Genomic DNA, 20,485 nt, shown 5'->3' on the forward strand with positions numbered 1-20,485 from the left:
ATAGGATTCAGAGCAAAACCGCCTGTGAGAAGTCTTTTTTTCTCTAACATATTCGAGCTATTCCAGTAAAGGCTCACACTTTCCTGAAGTGTGTTTCAGACCTGTATGTATTGGGTACTTGTGAAGCACGGCTGGTCACCCGTTGGGGTTCAAGGCGCTGCTCAGACCTGGAGTTTTCTGGGGTATTTATACCAGTTCCATTTTAGGAACAGGGTTTGGGGGTTTTGTTCAAAACTATTCATTGTCCCAAAGATAGAAAATCTTTTTGAATTGTCATATAAGAGTACCATCTTTTAGAATGGTGTTTATATGGTCTATTCTGCCTTTTGGTCAGCGAGGGCATTATTAGTATACAATAGATTCATATCTTCATTTTCTGTTTTCATTCAGATTATTTTCATTTTCTGAGATTCTCTTTTTTTGACCAGCATTACCAATTTGTTGCTTTTCCTTCTGGTCTAGCGACAGCTCTAAGAATCTTTTCAAGGTTCTCAGTGTTTCCTTATTTGGACGGTCTTGTGGTACTGGCTCAGTCTTTTCGTTCTGCGGAATCTCATACGATTCAACTTTTGTTGTTTCTTCAAAGACATGGTTGGACGATCTTTTTATCAAAAGCTCCTTGATTCCTAAGACAAGGGTCACCTTTTTTAGGTTTCCAGATAGATTGTGTCAATGTCTTTGTCTCTAACAGACAAGTGACAATTTTATTGGGTTCCGTTTGTCGGAACCTTCAGTCTCTATTATTTCCTTCAGTTGCTATATGCATGGAAGTTTTAGGTCTCATAGCTGCAGCATTGGATTTGATTCCCTTTGCTCATTTTCATATGAAACCTCTCCAGTTTTTTATGCTGAATTAATCGTGCAGGGATTCTAGGATATCACTTTCTATATCTTTGAATCCCAATGTTCAACTATCTTTGACTTGGTGGTTAGATCACCATCATATAGTTCTACGGGTCTCTTCGGTTCATCCAACCTGGACCATGATCACTATAGATGCAAGTCTTTTAGGTTGGGAGGCTGTCTGGGGATCTCTGTCAGCACAAGGGGTTTGGAAATCTCAGGAGGCGAGATTACCATTCAGTATTTTGGAACTCCGTGCATTTCTCAGAGTTCTTCAGTTTTGGCTTCTTTTTGAAGAGAGAGACGTTTATTGTTTTTCAGACAGACAATGTCACAACTGTGGCGTATGTCAATCATCATTGTGGGACTCTCAGTCCTTAGGCTGTGAAAGAAGTATCTCGGAAACTTGCTTGGGCTAAATCCAGCTCCTGTTTAATTTCTGCGGTCCATTTCCCAGGTATAGACAATTGGGAAGCGGATTATCTCTGTCAATCAAGCTTTACATCCGGGAGAATGGTCTCTTTACCCAGATGTTTTTTCAAATTGTTCAGATGTGAGGGCTTCCAGAAATAGATCTGATGGCATCTCATCTAAACAAGGAACTTCCCAGGTGCCTATTCAGGTCCGGGGATCCTCAGGCAGAAGCAGTGTATGCATTGACACTTCCTTGGAGTTATCAACCTGCCTATATTTTTCCGCCTATGGTTCTTCTTTTAAGAGTGATTTTCAAAATCATCAGGGAGCAATCTTTCTTTCATGTAATTAGCAAGTGTCCATGAGCTAGTGACGTATGGGATATACATTCCTACCAGGAGGGGCAAAGTTTCCCAAACCTCAAAATGCCTATAAATACACCCCTCACCACACCCACAAATCAGTTTTACAAACTTTGCCTCCTATGGAGGTGGTGAAGTAAGTTTGTGCTAGATTCTACGTTGATATGCGCTCCGCAGCAGGTTGGAGCCCGGTTTTCCTCTCAGCGTGCAGTGAATGTCAGAGGGATGTGAGGAGAGTATTGCCTATTTGAATGCAGTGATCTCCTTCTACGGGGTCTATTTCATAGGTTCTCTGTTATCGGTCGTAGAGATTCATCTCTTACCTCCCTTTTCAGATCGACGATATACTCTTATATATACCATTTCCTCTACCGATTCTCGTTTCAGTACTGGTTTGGCTTTCTACAACATGTAGATGAGTGTCCTGGGGTAAGTAATTCTTATTTTCTGTGACACTCTAAGCTATGGTTGGGCCCTTTTTATAAAGTTCTAAATATATGTATTCAAACATTTATTTGCCTTGACTCAGGATGTTCAACATTCCTTATTTCAGTCAGTTTCATATTTGGGATAATGCATTTGAATCAATAATTTTTCTTACCTTAAAATTTGACTTTTTCCCTGTGGGCTGTAAGGCTCGCAGGGGCTGAAAATGCTTCATTTTATTGCGTCATTCTTGGCGTGGACTTTTTTGGCGCAAATTTTTTTTTTCTGTTTCCGGCGTCATACGTGTCGCCGGAAGTTGCGTCATTTTTGACGTTCTTTTGCGCCAAAAGTGTCGGCGTTCCGGATGTGGCGTCATTTTTGGCGCCAAAAGCATTTAGGCGCCAAATAATGTGGGCGTCTTATTTGGCGCTAAAAAAATATGGGCGTCACTTTTGTCTCCACATTATTTAAGTCTTATTTTTTATTGCTTCTGGTTGCTAGAAGCTTGTTCACTGGCATTTTTTTCCCATTCCTGAAACTGTCTTTTAAGGAATTTGTTCAATTTTGCTTTATATGTTGTTTTTTCTATTACATATTGCAAGATGTCCCACGTTGCAACTGAGTCAGAAGATACTTCTGGAAAATCGCTGCCTGGTGCTGGAGCTACCAAAGCTAAGTGTATCTGCTGTAAACTTTTAGTAGCTGTTCCTCCAGCTGTTGTTTGTATTGAATGTCATGACAAACTTGTTAATGCATATAATATTTCCTTTAGTAAAGTTCCATTACCTGTTGCTGTTCCGTCAACATCTAATACTCAGTGTTCCTGATAACATAAGAGATTTTGTTTCTAAATCCATTAAGAAGGCTATGTCTGTTATTCCTCCTTCTAGTAAACATAAAAAGTCTTTTAAAACTTCATTGTTCAGATGAATTTTTAAATGAACATCATCATTCTGATTCTGATAATAGTTCTTCTGGTTCAGAGGATTCTGTCTCAGAGGTTGATGCTGATAAATCTTCATATTTATTTAAAATGGAATTTATTCGTTCTTTACTTAAAGAAGTCCTAATTGCATTAGAAATTGAGGATTCTGGTCCTCTTGATACTACATCTAAACGTTTAGATAAGGTTTTTAAATCTCCTGTAGTTATTCCAGAAGTTTTTCCTGTTCCTGGTGCTATTTCTGAAGTAATTTCCAGGGAATGGAATAATTTGGGTAATTCATTTACTCCTTCTAAACGTTTTAAGCAATTATATCCTGTGCCATCTGACAGATTAGAGTTTTGGGACAAAATCCCTAAGGTTGATGGGGCTGTCTCTACTCTTGCTAAGCGTACTACTATTCCTACGGCAGATGGTACTTCCTTTAAGGATCCTTTAGATAGGAAAATTGAATCCTTTCTAAGAAAAGCTTATTTGTGTTCAGGTAATCTTCTTAGACCTGCTATATCGTTGGCTGATGTTGCTGCAGCTTCAACTTTTTGGTTGGAAGCTTTAGCGCAACAAGTAACAGATCATAATTCTCATAGCATTCTTCTTCAACATGCTAATAATTTTATTTGTGATGCCATCTTTGATATCATTAGAGTTGATGTCAGGTATATGTCTATTGCTATTTTAGCTAGAAGAGCTTTATGGCTTAAAACTTGGAATGCTGATATGTCTTCTAAGTCTACTCTGCTTTCCCTTTCTTTCCAGGGTAATAAATTATTTGGTTCTCAGTTGGATTCTATTATCTCAACTGTTACTGGAGGGAAAGGAACTTTTTTACCACAGGATAAAAAAACTAAAGGTAAATTCAGGTCTAATAATCGTTTTCGTTCCTTTCGTCACAACAAGGAACAAAAGCCTGATCCTTCATCCTCAGGAGCGGTATCAGTTTGGAAACCATCTCCAGTCTGGAATAAATCCAAGCCTTTTAGAAAATCAAAGCCAGCTCCTAAGTCCACATGAAGGTGCGGCCCTCATTCCAGCTCAGCTGGTAGGGGGCAGATTACGTTTTTTCAAAGAAATTTGGATCAATTCCGTTCACAATCTTTGGATTCAGAACATTGTTTCAGAAGGGTACAGAATTGGTTTCAAGATAAGACCTCCTGCATAGAGATTTTTTCTTTCCCGTGTCCCAGTAAATCCAGCGAAGGCTCAAGCATTTCTGAAATGTTTTTCAGATCTAGAGTTGGCTGGAGTAATAATGCCAGTTCCAATTCTGGAACAGGGGCTGGGGTTTTATTCAAATCTCTTCATTGTACCAAAGAAGGAGAATTCCTTCAGACCAGTTCTGGATCTAAAAATATTGAATCGTTATGTAAAGATACCAACATTCAAAATGGTAACTGTAAGGACTATCCTGCCTTTTGTTCCGCAAGGGCATTATATGTCTACAATAGATTTACAGGATGCATATCTGCATATTCCAATTCATCCAGATCACTATCAGTTTCTGAGATTCTCTTTCCTAGACAAGCATTACCAGTTTGTGGCTCTGCCGTTTGGCCTAGCAACAGCTCCAAGAATTTTTACAAAGGTTCTCGGTGCCCTTCTGTCTGTAATCAGAGAACAGGGTATTGTGGTATTTCCTTATTTGGACGATATCTTGGTACTTGCTCAGTCTTCACATTTAGCAGAATCTCATACAAATCGACTTGTGTTGTTTCTTCAAGATCATGGTTGGAGGATCAATTTACTAAAAAGTTCATTGATTCCTCAGACAAGGGTAACCTTTTTGGTTTCCAGATAGATTCAGTGTCCATGACTCTATCTTTGACAGACAAGAGACGTCTAAAATTGATATCAGCTTGTCGAAACCTTCAGTCACAATCATTCCCTTCGGTAGCCTTATGCATGGAAATTCTAGGTCTTATGACTGCTGCATCGGACGCGATCCCCTTTGCTCGTTTTCACATGCGACCTCTTCAGCTCTGTATGCTGAACCAATGGTGCAGGGATTACACAAAAATATCTCAATTAATATCTTTAAAACCGATTGTACGACACTCTCTGACGTGGTGGACAGATCACCATCGTTTAGTTCAGGGGGCTTCTTTTGTTCTTCCGACCTGGACTGTAATTTCAACAGATGCAAGTCTTACAGGTTCGGGAGCTGTGTGGGGGTCTCTGACGGCACAAGGGGTTTGGGAATCTCAGGAGGTGAGATTACCGATCAATATTTTGGAACTCTGTGCAATTTTCAGAGCTCTTCAGTCTTGGCCTCTTCTAAAGAGAGAATCGTTCATTTGTTTTCAGACAGACAATGTCACAACTGTGGCATACATCAATCATCAAGGAGGGACTCACAGTCCTCTAGCTATGAAAGAAGTATCTCGAATTCTGGTTTGGGCGGAATCCAGCTCCTGTCTAGTTTCTGCGGTTCATATCCCAGGTATAGACAATTGGGAAGCGGATTATCTCAGTCGCCAAACGTTGCATCCGGGCGAATGGTCTCTTCACCCAGAGGTATTTCTTCAGATTGTTCAAATGTGGGGACTTCCAGAAATAGATCTGATGGCCTCTCATCTAAACAAGAAACTTCCCAGGTATCTGTCCAGATCCAGGGATCCTCAAGCGGAAGCAGTGGATGCATTGTCACTTCCTTGGAAGTATCATCCTGCCTATATATTTCCGCCTCTAGTTCTTCCAAGAGTGATCTCCAAGATTCTGAAGGAATGCTCGTTTGTTCTGCTGGTAGCTCCAGCATGGCCTCACAGGTTTTGGTATGCGGATCTTGTCCAGATGGCTTCTTGCCAACCGTGGACTCTTCCGTTAAGACCAGACCTTCTGTAGCAAGGTCCTTTTTTCCATCAGGATCTCAAATCCTTAAATTTAAAGGTATGGAGATTGAACGCTTGATTCTTAGTCAAAGAGGTTTCTCTGACTCTGTGATTAATACTATGTTACAGGCTCGTAAATCTGTATCTAGGGAGATATATTATAGAGTCTGGAAGACTTATATTTCTTGGTGTCTTTCTCGTCATTTTTCCTGGCATTCTTTTAGAATTCCGAGAATTTTACAGTTTCTTCAGGATGGTTTGGATAAAGGTTTGTCCGCAAGTTCCTTGAAAGGACAAATCTCTGCTCTTTCTGTTCTTTTTCCACAGAAAGATTGCTAATCTTCCTGATATTCATTGTTTTGTACAAGCTTTGGTTCATATAAAACCTGTTATTAAGTCAATTTCTCCTCCTTGGAGTTTGAATTTGGTTCTGGGGGCTCTTCAAGCTCCTCCGTTTGAACCTATGCATTCATTGGACATTAAATTACTTTCTTGGAAAGTTTTGTTCCTTCTGGCTATCTCTTCTGCCAGAAGAGTCTCTGAATTATCTGCTCTTTCTTGTGAGTCTCCTTTTCTGATTTTTCACCAGGATAAGGCTGGTGTTGCGAACTTCTTTTGAATTTTTACCTAAGGTTGTGAATTCCAACAACATTAGTAGAGAAATTGTGGTTCCTTCATTATGTCCTAATCCTAAGAATTCTAAGGAGAAATCATTGCATTCTTTGGATGTAGTTAGAGCTTTGAAATATTATGTTGAAGCTACTAAGACTTTCCGAAAGACTTCTAGTCTATTTGTTATCTTTTCCGGTTCTAGGAAAGGTCAGAAGGCCTCTGCCATTTCTTTGGCATCTTGGTTGAAATCTTTAATTCATTATGCTTATGTCGAGTCGGGTAAAACTCCGCCTCAAAGGATTACAGCTCATTCTACTAGGTCAGTTTCTACTTCCTGGGTGTTTAGGAATGAAGCTTCGGTTGATCAGATTTGCAAAGCAGCAACTTGGTCTTCTTTGCATACTTTTACTAAATTCTACCATTTTGATGTGTTTTCTTCTGAAGCTGTTTGTGGTAGAAAAGTACTTCAGGCAGCTGTTTCAGTTTGAATCTTCTGCTTATATTTTCAGTTTTTTTCATTATAAAATTTAATCTTTATTTTGGGTGTGGATTATTTTTCAGCGGAATTGGCTGTCTTTATTTTATCCCTCCCTCTCTAGTGACTCTTGCGTGGAAAGATCCACATCTTGGGTAGTCATTATCCCATACGTCACTAGCTCATGGACTCTTGCTAATTACATGAAAGAAAACATAATTTATGTAAGAACTTACCTGATAAATTCATTTCTTTCATATTAGCAAGAGTCCATGAGGCCCACCCTTTTTGTGGTGGTTATGATTTTTTTGTATAAAGCACAATTATTCCAATTCCTTATTTTTTATTCATTTCTTTCATATTAGCAAGAGTCCATGAGGCCCACCCTTTTTGTGGTGGTTATGATTTTTTTGTATAAAGCACAATTATTCCAATTCCTTATTTTTTATGCTTTCGCACTTTTTTCTTATCACCCCACTTCTTGGCTATTCGTTAAAGTGATGATGTGGTGAGGGGTGTATTTATAGGCATTTTGAGGTTTAGGAAACTTTGTCCCTCCTGGTAGGAATGTATATCCCATACGTCACTAGCTCATGGACTCTTGCTAATATGAAAGAAATGAATTTATCAGGTAAGTTCTTACATAAATTATGTTTTTGTGCTGCTGGTGGCTCCAGCATGGTCGCACAGGTTTTGGTATATGGTTCTTGTTCGGATGTCCAGTTGCCAATCTTGGTCACTTCCATTAAGGCCAGACCTTATATCTTAACATTCGTTTTTTCCGTCAGGAACTCAAAATATTAATTTGATGGTATGGAAATTTAACGCTTAGTACTTAGTCATAGAGGTTTCTCTGACTCAGTGATTAATACTATGTTGCAGGCTCGTAAATCTGTGTCTAGAAAGATTTATTATCGAGTTTGGAAGACTTACATCTCATGATGCTCTTCTCATAAATTCTCTTGGCATTCTTTTAGAATTCCTAGGATTTTATAGTTTCTTCAGGATGATTTGGATAAGGGTTTTTGTCTGCAAGTTTTTTGAAAGGACAAATCTCTGCTCTTTCTGTGCTGTTTTCACAGAAAAATTTGCTAATCTTTCTGATATTCATTGTTTTGTTCAGGCTTTGGTTCGTATCAAGCCTGTCATTAAGCCAATTTCTCCTCCTTGTAGTCTTAATTTGGTTCTGTGGGCTTTACAGGCTCTTCTGTTTGAGCATATGCATTCTTTGGACATTAAATTACTTTCATGGAAAGTATTGTTCCTTTTGGCCATCTCTTCTGCTAGAATGCTAGAAAAGTTTTTGAATTATCTGCTCTTTCTTGCGAGTTTCCTTTTTCTGATTTTTCATCAGGATAAGGTGGTTTTGCTGTCTTCATTTAAATTTTTACCTAAAGTTGTGAATTCTAACAACATTAGTAGAGGAATTATTGTCCCTTCCTTGTGTCCTAATCCTAAGATCCTTACATTCTTTGGATGTGGTAAGAGTTTTGAAATATTATGTTGAAGCTACTAAGATTTCAGAAAGACTTCTAGTCTATTTGTTATCTTTTCTGATTTTAGGAAAGGTCAGAAGGCTTCTGCCATTTCTTTGGCATCTTGGTTAAAGCTTTTGATTCATTTGTTATCTTTTCTGATTTTAGGAAAGGTCAGAAGGCTTCTGCCATTTCTTTGGCATCTTGGTTAAAGCTTTTGTTTCATCATGCTTATTTGGAGTCGGGTTAATCCCCGCCTCAGAGGATTACGGCTCATTCTACTAGGTCAGTTTCTACTTCCTGGGCTTTTAAGAATGAAGCTTCTGTTGATCAGATTTGCAAAGCAACGACTTGGTCTTCTTTGCATACTTTTACTAAATTCTACCATTTTGATGTTTTCTCTTCTTCAGAGGCAGTTTTTGGTACAATAGTACTTCAGGCAGCTGTTTCAGTTTGATTCTTCTTCTTATAATTTCAGTTTTTTTCATTATTAAGATTGAACCTTTTGATTTTGGTTGTGGATTAATTTTTCAGCGGAATTGGCTGTCTTTATTTTATCCCTCCCTCTCTAGTGACTCTTGCGTGGAAGTTCCACATCTTGGGTATTTGCTATCCCATACGTCACTAGCTCATGGACTCTTGCCAATTACATGAAAGAAAACATAATTTATGTAAGAACTTACCTGATAAATTCATTTCTTTCATATTGGCAAGAGTCCATGAGTCCCACCCTTTTCTTGTGGTAGTTATGATTTTTTTGTATAAAGCACAATTATTCCAATTCCTCGTTGATGCTTTCGCTCCTTTCTTATCACCCCACTTCTTGGCTATTCATTAAACTGAATTGTGGGTGTGGTGGGGGGCGTATTTATAGGCATTTTGAGGTTTGGGAAACTTTGCCCCTCCTGGTAGGAATGTATATCCCATACGTCACTAACTCATGGACTCTTGCCAATATGAAAGAAATGAATTTATCAGGTAAGTTCTTACATAAATTATGTTTTTTAGTCAGAGCGGCTGGATGCGCTCGCTTTTGTGGTGCAGTATTAGTTTGACTCTTTCTCTGCCGATATTGACACAGAGCTTTTGGAGCTCCATTAAGTGAGCAGTTCTTCTTAGTGATTCCCGGAGGGCAGGTAGGAGTACCTCAGCCTCTTGAGGTGTAGAGGTTTCCTTGGGGGGGGGGGGGGGCTTTTTTTTCCCTGGAGCGTTATATTGTTCTGTGATTTAAATGCACAGTACCCCATAAAAAGATATTTATTTTGATTTATTTTTTTTCTGCAATGTGAATTGGAGCAGGAGGCTGCTCCTTTAAATTCTTGTTTATTATGTTTAGCGGCCCAAATTGTTGCCCCCATGCAATTTTGTTCCTCATGTGTTAAAGAGACTTTAAAGTTTAAAGGGACATTATACACTCATTTTTTCTTTGCATAAATGTTTTGTAGATAATCTATTTATATAGCCCATAAAGGTTTTTTTTAAAATTAATGTATAGTTTTGCTTATTTTTAAATAACATTGCTCTGATTTTCAGACTCCTAACCAAGCCCCAAAGTTTTATGTGAATACGCTCGACTACCTACTCCAGCTTGCTCCTGTTTGTGTAGAGGGCCTTTTCATATGCAAAAGAAGGGGGAGGGGGGGAGTGTCTTATTTGCCACTTACAGTGGGCTTTCCAGCTACCTTTTCAACAGAGCCAAACTGACAGCTTCTAAGTAAGTTTTTAAACAGTTTTATACTGGATTTTTATTTCAGTATCTGTGCATATTATTCTTTATAGTAGTGTCTATTACATGCAGTTATATGAAAATGAGTGTATACTGTCCCTTTAAAGATAGCCTTTTTAATTAGCCTAACGTCTCTCAGGATGATGCTGTCCGTATTTCCCTACAGATATTGCTGCGCAGGTATCTTCTGCGGCATTATCTGCTTTTCCAATATTAAAGGGAAAACGCAAGAGGAAATTTAAAGAGTCAGAAAGTAAGGTTTCTCTTCCATTATCTGCTACTCAGGTTGCCCTTCCACATGAGTCTGAGGAAGAGGATACGCCAGTAGCCTCTGAGGGTGAGATTTCAGATTCGGACAGTTTAATTCCTTCATCTGATGCTGAAGTGGTATCCTTCAGATTTAAGCTTGAACACTTCCGTGTCCTGTTAAATGAGGTTTTGGCTACCCTGGACAATTCCGATAACCCTGTTGCTGTCAACCTTAGGAAATCTAGTAAACTCAATAAATACTTTGATGTTCCTTCCTCTGTGGAGGTGTTTCCTATGCCAGATTGTGCTACGGAAATTATTGCATAGGAATGGGAGAGACCTGGGATTCCTTTTCCCCTGTCTCCTGTCTTTAAAAAGATGTTTCCTGTTGCTGACTCCATTAACGACAGTGGCCAAAGTGGAAGGGGCCATTTCTACTCTGGCTAAGAGAACTACTATTCCTATTGAGGATAGCTGCTCTTTTAAGGATCCAATGGACAATAAACTGGAGACTTATTTGAAGAAAATGTATGTTCATCAAGGTCTCCAATGGCAACCTGCAGTGTGTATTGCCACTGTGACAAGTGCTGCAGCCTATTGGTTTGACGCTTTGTCTGACTCTCTTCAGGTAGAGACTCCCTTGGAGGAGATCCAAGACAGGATTAAGGCTGTTAAGTTAGCCAATTCCTTTATTACTGATGCTTCATTGCAGGTTATTAAATTGGGAGCCAAAATATCTGGTTTTGCTGTACTGTAATTTTCATTCCTTTTGTAACTTCAGAGGTAAGTCTTCCCTTCCTCTGCCAAGCAGGAACAGTCCAAGCCTTCTTGGAAACCCAGTCAGTCTTGGAATAAGGGGAAGCAATCAAAGAAGCCCGCAGCTGACTAAATCAGCATGAAGGGTTTGCCCCAGATCCGGGAGCGGATCAAGTTGGGGGCAAACTTTCTCATTTTTCCCAAGCATGGGTACTAGATGTCCCAGATCCCTGGGCTGTGGACATAGTATCTCAGGGTTACAAACTGGAATTCAAACTTTTCCTCCCAGGGGCAGGTTCCACCTCAATGTTATCTGCAGACCAGATAAGAAGAGAGGCGTTCTTGAAATGTGCGCAGGATATCTTCTCCCTGAGAGTAACGGTTCCAGTCCAGTAACAGGGAGTAGGTTTCTATTCCAATCTGTTCGTGGTTCCAAAAAAAGAGGGAACTTTCCGTCCTATTTTAGATCTGAAGTGTCTAAACAGATTTCTCAGAGTGCCGTCCCTCAAGATGGAGACGACTTATTCCATTCTTCCTTTAGTTCAAGAGGGTCAGTTCATGACGACCATAGACCTGAAGGATGCATACCTTCATGTTCCCATTCACAGGGATCATCTCAAGTTTCTGAGATTTGCGGCTCTTCCGAATTTTCTCAAAGGTCCTGGGGGCTCTCTTGGCAGTGGTCAGGGCTCGGGGAATTGCAGTAGCACCATACCTGGATGACATCTTGGTTCAGGGCCATCTTTTCAACAAGCAAACTCTTATACAGATATCTTGTTGTCTTTTCTACGTTCCCACGAATGGAAAGTGTATCTGGAGAAGAGTTCCCTTGTTCCAGCTGCAAGGGTAGTTTTCTTAGGGACTATAATAGATTCCTTATCAATGAAAATATTTCTGACGAAGGTCAGAAAAGCCAAAATTCTTTCGTCTTGCCTCTCCAGTCTACTGTTCGACCATCATTAGCTCAATGTATGGAGGTAATTGGTCTGATGGTGGCTTCCATGGACATCATTCCCATTTGCTCGATTCCATTTGAGTGCTTTGCAGTTATGCATGCTCAGTCAATGAAACAAAGCCCAATGCGGATCTGTCTCAGAGGATACATTTAGATCGGTCGACAAGAGACTCCCTCCCGTGGTGTCTTTCTTAGGAAAATCTGTCTCAGGGCACATGCTTTCGGAGACCTTTCTGGGTGATTGTGACCACGGTCACCGGCCTGCTGGGCTGGGGAGCAGTCTGGAACTCGTTAAAGGCGCAGGGACTCTGGACTCGAGAGGAGTCTGCTCTCCCCATAAACATCTTAGAGTTGAGAGTGATTTACATTGCGCTGATGGTTTAGCCTCCGTTGTCCTTAGCCCAGTTTATCAGGTTTCAGTCAGACAACATAACCTCAGTGGCTTACATCAATCACCAGGGAGGAACTCGGATGACGGAGGTGGCTCGGATTAGTCAGTGAGCTGAAGCTCACAATTGTTGTCTATCTGCCATCCACATTCCAGGAGTGGACAACTGGGAAGCAAATTTTCTGAGCAGACAGACTTTTCATCCCGGGAAGTGGGTGTTCTCCAGTTTAACCCTCAGATGAGGGGTGCCAGAGCTGAATCTGCTGGCGTCTCTGCTGAATGCCAAACTTCCAAGGTACGTTCAAGGTCAACGGATTCACAGGCCGTTCTGATAGATGCTCTGGCGGTCCCTTGGGACTTCAGGCTTGCATACCTGTTTCCTCCATTTGCAGGATCTGGTATGCAGACCTAGTGGAGATGTCGTCTCTCCCACCTTGGAGACTGCCTCTGAGGAAGGACCTTCTACTTCAGGGCCCCTTCCTTCATCCAAATCTAGTTTCTCTGAAGCTGACTGCTTGGAGATTGAACGCTTAATTCTGGCTAAGCGTGGTTTTTCTGAGCCGGTCATTGAGACCATGATTCAGGCTCGCAAGCCTGTTACTAGAAAGATTTACCATAAGATATGGCGTAAATATCTTTATTGGTGTGAATCCAAGGGCTACTCTTGGAGTAGGGTCAGGATTCCTAGGAATTTGTCCTTTCTCCAGGAAGGTCTGGAAAAAAGTCGGTTCCCTGAAGTGTCAAATTTCTGCTCCATCTGTTTTGCTACATAAGCGTCTGGCAGATGTACCGGATGTGCAATCCTTTTGTCAGGCCTTGGTCAAAATCAGGCCCGTGTTTAAGCCAGTTGCTCCTCCTTGGAGCCTTAATCTTGTTCTCAAGGTTTTGCAGCAGGCTTAGTTTGAGCCAATACATTCCATAGATATTAAGTTGTTATATTGGAAGGTTTTGTTTCTTATTGCTATTTCTTCTGCTCTGAGAGTTTCGGTTCTCTCGACTTTGCAGTGTAATTCACCTTATCTTTCATGCCGATAAGGCGGTCCTTTGTACTAAGTTTGGTTTCCTTTTTAAAGTTGTTTTGGATAGAAATTTTAATCGGGAAATTGTTGTGCCTTTTTCTATGTCTTAATCCTCCTCCTCATAAGAACGGTTGTTGCACAACTTGAATGAAAGAATTACAGCTCATTCCACTAGGGCTGTCTCTTCTTCTTGGGCTTTCAAGAATGAAGCTTCTGTGGAACAGATTTGCAAGGCTGCAACTTGGTCTTCTCTGCATACTTTTTAAAAATTTTACAAATTTGATACTTTTGCCTCGGCTGAGGCCTCTTTTGAGAGAGTGGTTCTTCAAGTGGTGGTGCCTTCTGTTTAGGTTACCTGTCTTGACCCTCCCTAATCATCTGTGTCCTCTAGCTTGGATATTGGTTCCCAACAGTAATTGATGATGCCACAAAACTCACCATATTTTAGGAAAGAAAACTAAATTTATGCTTACCTGATCAATTTCTTTCTTTCCAGATATGGTGAGTCCACGGCCGCCGCCCTTTATTTTAAGACCGTTATTTTTAACTAAAACCTCAGGCACCTCTACACCTTGTGTTACTCCTTTTTTCTCCATTTACCTTTGTTCGAATGACTGGGGTTTTTGGGAAGGGGAGTGATACTTAACATCTTGGCTGTGGTGCTCTTTGCCGCCTCCTGGTGGCCAGGAGTGATATTCCCAACAGTAGTTGATGATTCCGTGGATTCACCATATCCGGAAAGAGAGAAATTTATCAGGTAAGCATACATTTTGTTTTTATCCCTTATTTTGAAAAAGGGAAAAATTCATAATGGTCATTATATAAACAATGGTTCAGAATATTTCTTGGTAATATGCACCATCCCTGTTAGTATGGATATATGTTTTATTTTTGTGTGGTTTTTTTTCTTTCTTTCTTTTTTTTTTTTAAATATATATGTCTTAGAATTGTAATTTTTAATCATGTTCCTCTTATAGACAGAAATAAAGCAAATGCAATTCTTAGCTCTTTCATTAGTACTACCTTTTTGTCTATCTTAGGACCGTGTAATTGATGCAGGGCCCAAAGGCAACTTTGCTCGCTTTATGAATCACTCTTGTCAGCCTAATTGTGAAACTCAGAAATGGACTGTTAATGGTGATACCAGAGTTGGCCTTTTTGCCCTCTGTGACGTGAAAGCAGGTAAGGAAGGACTGAAAGAAATCTTGATGTTAAAATCAACACTATTGTCTACGAAATTAATTGTGTAGCTAGAGTAGTGTATTGGTTGTGTTTTTCTTGGTATGCCACCAATAAGCAAGCGCTATCCAGGGTGCTGAACCTAAAATGGGCTGGCTCCCAAGCTTTACATTCCTGCTTTTCAAATTAAGATAGCAAGAGAACGAATAAAAATTGACAATAGGAGTACATTAGAAAATTGCTTCAAATTGCATGCTCTATCTGAATCATGAAAGAAAAAAAATGGTTTTAGTATCCCTTTAATGAGGGCTAAATGGCAGCAATTAAAAAAAATGCTAATACAATGTTATACTTTGTGCCAACTGCTGCTGCTCTCTAATTTTAAACCATCTTTAAAGGGACATTAAACACTTTGAGATGGTAATATAAAATGATAAATTGTTGTATATAATAAAACGGCTCTGCAATGTACTTTCATTATTTATTTTGTCCTCTTTGCCTGTAATTCCATTCTGAAATTGTGATCTTTTCAGTTCCTGTTAGAAATGGAAGTGCAGAACACTGTTAAATCCAGCACAACCATTGGCTGCACACTCTAATGACCTATGTATAACTGTCCCTAATTGGCCACAGCAGAGAAGGTAACAGAAGTTACAACATGGCAGCTCCCAGTGTTTTATAGACACTAAAACTTTACACTTATTTTGTCACTTTTTAAACAACTAATGAAACTTTAAAAAATACATCTACATGTTAGTCATGGACTAATCTTTTCTTTGAATGCATCATTCTATCTAGCATGTATTTAGTGTTTAATGTCCCTTTAATGTCCTCAATCTTGCTTCCTCTTAACAAATTCAACACATTTTGCATTTGTTACAGGGGAAGCAACCATTTTTGGGTTTAGTACTCTGCAACCAATTTTTTGAGTCATTACTAACGTAATGACTATGTACAACTTTGTCTTTTATAGACGGAGCTTTTTTCTTCTTAAACAGGAAGAGTCCACAGCTGCATTCATTACTTTTGGGCATTCAGAACCAGGCCACCAGGAGGAGGCAAAGACACCCCAGCCAAAGGCTTAAATACCTCCCCCTCTTCCCTCATCCCCCAGTCATTCTTTGCCTTGCGTCACAGGAGGTTGGCAGAGAAGTGTCAGAAGATTGAAGATAGTCTCTTATGGAGGGTAGTACTCTTCAAAATGGGACTGTAGTTTTAAGTAATCCTGTCAGCCTCTCAGTGAGAGCATTGGTGAAGGTTAGAGTCCGGAGATGCAGGGAGAGTCTTTCTGCGAAACCATCCCGACTCAGCTCCTTGGCAATCAGCGTTGAGGTTTTTCGCGGCCTGCCTTTATTAACTTGAGGCCATGTCAGAAGCGAGGCTACTATCTGTCACACTTGAAGGGCCGTATTCCTGTTCCACGGCGCAGATTCCGGTAAGATTGTTTCATTTTATTTCGATAGTATATGTAATGTTAACGAAAGAAGTCAGGGTCCCAGTGGGACTCCTTTATCTTAAGGAATCAAGGGTTTATATCTCCTGTGGGGGGTTATTAAACAGGGGGGACTTTAATCATCTTTGTTATGTGATTCTGTCTGCTAATGTGTAGTGATACTTTTGCTCATGGCTATTCGGAACATAACGGCCTTATCAGTTAACGCGAACGGCCTTATCCGTTGGCGCAATCTCTTTAGATTTGCGCGCCCTTTTCTTTCATGTAATTGGCAAGAGTCCATGAGCTAGTGACTTATGGGATATACAATCCTACCAGGAGGGGCAAAGTTTTCCAAACCTCAAAATGCCTATAAATACACCCCTCACCACACCCACAGTTCAGTTTTACAAACTTTGCCTCCTATGGAGGTGGTGAAGTAAGTTTGTGCTAAGATTTCTACGTTGATATGCGCTTCTCAGCATTGTTGAAGCCCGATTCCTCTCAGAGTACAGCGAATGTCAGAGGGACGTGAAGGGAGTATCACTTATTTGAATACGATGATTTCCCTAACGGGGGTCTATTTCATAGGTTCTCTGTTATCGGTCGTAGAGATTCATCTCCTACCTCCCTTTTCAGATCGACGATATACTCTCAATTTACCATTACCTCTACTAATAACTGTTTTAGTACTGGTTTGGCTATCTGCTATATGTGGATGGGTGTCTTTTGGTAAGTATGTTTTTATTACTTAAGACACTCTCAGCTATGGTTTGGCACTTTATGCAATTATATAAAGTTCTAAATATATGTATTGTACTTATATTTGCCATGAGTCAGGTTCATGTATTTCCTTCTGCAGACTGTCAGTTTCATATTTGGGAATGTAAACACTTTAAGAAATGTATTTCTTACCTGGGGTTTAGTCTTTTTTCAATTTGACTACTTTTTGCAATTGCTGGTGTTAGGCCCGCGGGTGCGTCAAATGCTAGACTTTTTGGCGCGAAAAAATACGTTTATGACGCAACTTCGTCATTTCCGGCGTCATACGTGACGCTGAGACCTTTCACACGGGGGCGTCATTAGTGACGCAAGTGTGTCATTTCCGGTCATTTTTGGCGCCAAAAAAGTTTACGTTACGTTGTGAGTCATACTTGGCGCCAATTTTTTTTCATTATTTCATACCCCATTGATGTTTGCCTCCTGCTTTCTTCTCTATCAAGAAGCCTATGCTTTTGCATTTTTTCCCATTCCTGAAACTGTCATTTAAGGAAATAGATAATTTTGCTTTATATGTTGTTTTTTCTTTTACATTGAGCAAGATGTCCCAATCTGATCCTGTCTCTGAAGTTTCTGCTGGAACATTGCTGCCTGACATCGGTTCTACCAAAGCTAAGTGCATTTGTTGTAAAATTGTAGAAATTATTCCACCGCATGTCATTTGTAATAGTTGTCATGATAAACTTTTACATGCAGATAGTGTTTCTATCAGTAATAGTACATTGCCAGTTGCAGTTCCTTCAACTTCTAATGTGCATGATATACCTGTAAATTTTAAAGAATTTGTTTCTGATTCTATTATGAAAGCTTTGTCTGCATTTCCACCTTCTAATAAACGTAAAAGGTCTTTTAAAACTTCTCATTTAGCTGATGAAATTTCAAATGACCAACAACATAATAATTCTTCCTCTTCTGATAAGGATACTTATTTATTTAAAATAGAGTATATGCGTTCTTTATTAAAAGAAGTGTTAATTACTTTGGATATTGAGGTAACCAGTCCTATTGACGTTCAGTCTAATAAACGTTTAAATGCTGTTTTTAAACCTCCTGTGGTTTCCCCAGGTGTTTTTCCCATTCCTGAGGCTATTTCTGATATGATTTCTAGGGAATGGAATAAGCCAGGTACTTCCTTTATTCCTTCTTCAAGGTTTAAGAGATTGTATCCTTTACCAGCAAAATCTATAGAGTTTTGGGAAAAGATCCCCAAAGTTAATGGGGCTATTTCTACTCTTGCTAAACGTACCACTATTCCTATGGAAGATAGCACTTCCTTTAAGGATCCTTTAGATAGGAAGCTTGAATCTTATCTAAGGAAGGCCTATTTATATTCAGGTCATCTTCTCAGACCTGCTATTTCTTTGGGTGATGTTGCGGCTGCATCAACTTTCTGGTTGGAAAATTTAGCGCAACATGAATTGGATTCTGACATATCTAGCATTGTTCGCTTACTGCAACATGCTAATCATTTTATTTGTGATGCCATTTTTGATATTATCAAAATTGATGTTAGATCCATGTCTTTAGCTGTATTAGCTAGAAGAGCTTTGTGGCTTAAATCTTGGAATGCTGATATGACATCTAAATCTAGATTACTATCTCTTTCTTTCCAAGGTAATAATTGATTTGGTTCTCAGTTGGATTCTATTATTTCAACTATCACTGGAGGAAAAGGAGTTTTTTTGCCTCAGGATAAAAAACCTAAGTGTAAATCTAAGGCTTCTAACAGTTTTCGTTCCTTTCGTCAGAATAAGGAACAAAAACTCAATCCTCCTCCCAAGGAATCTGCTTCCAGTTGGAAACCTTCCTCAAATTGGAATAAATCCAAGCCATTTAGGAAACCAAAGTCTGCCCCTAAGTCTGCATGAAGGTGCGGCCCTCATTCCAGCTCAGCTGGTAGGGGGCAGATTAAGGTTTTTCAAGGATTTTTGGATAAAATCTGTCCAAAATCATTGGATTCAGAGCATTGTCTCTCAAGGGTATCGAATAGGATTCAAAGTAAGACCTCCTGTGAGAAGATTTTTTCTCTCATGCATCCCTGTAAATCCAGTAAAAGCTCAGGCTTTTCTGAAGTGTGTTTCAGACCTGGAGTCTTCAGGGGTAATCATGCAAGTTCCTCCTCAGGAACAAGGTTTGTGGTTTTATTCAAACCTATTCATTGTACCAAAGAAAGAAAATTTGTTCAGACCAGTTCTGGATCTGAAAATTTTGAATCGCTATGTAAGAGTACCAACTTTCAAGATGGTGACTATAAGGACTATTCTGCCTTTTGTTCAGCAAGGACATTATATGTCCACAATAGACTTGCAGGATGCATACCTTCATATTCCGATTCATCCAGAACACTATCAGTTTCTGAGATTCTCTTTTCTAGACAAGCATTACCAATTTGTTGCTCTTCCATTTGGACTAGCAACAGCTCCTAGAATCTTTTCAAAGGTTCTGGGTGCCCTACTATCTGTAATCAGAGAACAGGGTATTGCAGTGTTTCCTTATTTGGACGATATCTTGGTACTAGCTCAGTCTTTACATACTGCAGAATCTCACACAAATCAACTAGTGTTGTTTCTTCGGAAACATGGTTGGAGGATCAATTGACCAAAAAGTTTCTTGATTCCTCAGACAAGGGTCACCTTTTTAGGCTTCCAGATAGATTCAGTGTCCATGACTCTGTCTCTAACAGACAAGAGATGTTTAAAATTGGTCGCAGCATGTCAGCTCCTTCAGTCTCAGTCATTCCCTTCAGTGGCTATGTGCATGGAAGTTTTAGGTCTCATGACTGCAGCATCGGACTCAATCCCCTTTGCTCGTTTTCACATGAGACCTCTACAGCTTTGTATGCTGAATCAATGGTGAATGGATTATACAAAGATATCACAATTAATATCCTTGAATCCCAATGTACGACACTCTCTGACATGGCGGATAGATCACCATCGTTTGGTTCAAGGGGCTTCTTTTGTTCGCCCAACCTGGACTGTGATCACAACAGATGCGAGTCTTTCAGGTCGGGGAGCTGTTTGGGGGTCTCTGACAGCACAAGGGGTTTGGAAATCTCAAGAGGCGAGATTACCAATAAATTCTCAGGGCTCTTCAGTTTTGGCCTCTGCTAAAGAGAGAACCGTTCATTTGTTTTCAGACAGACAATATCACAACTGTGGCTTATGTCAATCATCAGGGTGGGACTTACAGTCCCCAAGCTATGAAAGAAGTATCTTGGATACTTGCTTGGGCGGAATCCAGCTCCTGTCTAATCTCTGCGGTGCATATCCCAGGTGTAGACAATTGGGAGGCGGATTATCTCAGCCGCCAGACTTTACATCCAGGGGAGTGGTCTCTCCATCCAGATGTGTTTTCTCAGATTGTTCAGATGTGGGGGCTTCCAGAGAGAGATCTCATGGCCTCTCATCTAAACAAGAAACTTCCCAGATACCTGTCCAGGTCCAGGGATGTTCAGGCAGAAGCAGTGGATGCGCTGACACTTCCTTGGTGTTATCAACCTGCTTACATCTTCCCGCCTCTAGTTCTCCTTCCAAGAGTGATCTCCAAAATCATCATGGAACAGTCTTTTGTGTTGCTGGTGGGTCCAGCATGGCCACACAGGTTTTGGTATGCGGATCTGGTTT

At 40.0% G+C, this 20,485-nt stretch overlaps 1 protein-coding gene across 1 annotated transcript in view; it reads left to right on the plus strand.

Moving 5' to 3' along the window:
- NSD1 (nuclear receptor binding SET domain protein 1) overlaps positions 1–20,485 on the plus strand; it is a 679,701-nt gene that overhangs the window by 561,036 nt on the left and 98,180 nt on the right. Inside the window, 1 exon segment of the mRNA XM_053719266.1 lies at positions 14,509–14,650. Within this exon segment, the coding sequence (XP_053575241.1) occupies positions 14,509–14,650 (142 nt within the window).

The sequence above is a fragment of the Bombina bombina genome, chromosome 6, assembly GCF_027579735.1.
Source record: "Bombina bombina isolate aBomBom1 chromosome 6, aBomBom1.pri, whole genome shotgun sequence".
In the NCBI taxonomy this organism is placed as follows: domain Eukaryota; kingdom Metazoa; phylum Chordata; class Amphibia; order Anura; family Bombinatoridae; genus Bombina; species Bombina bombina.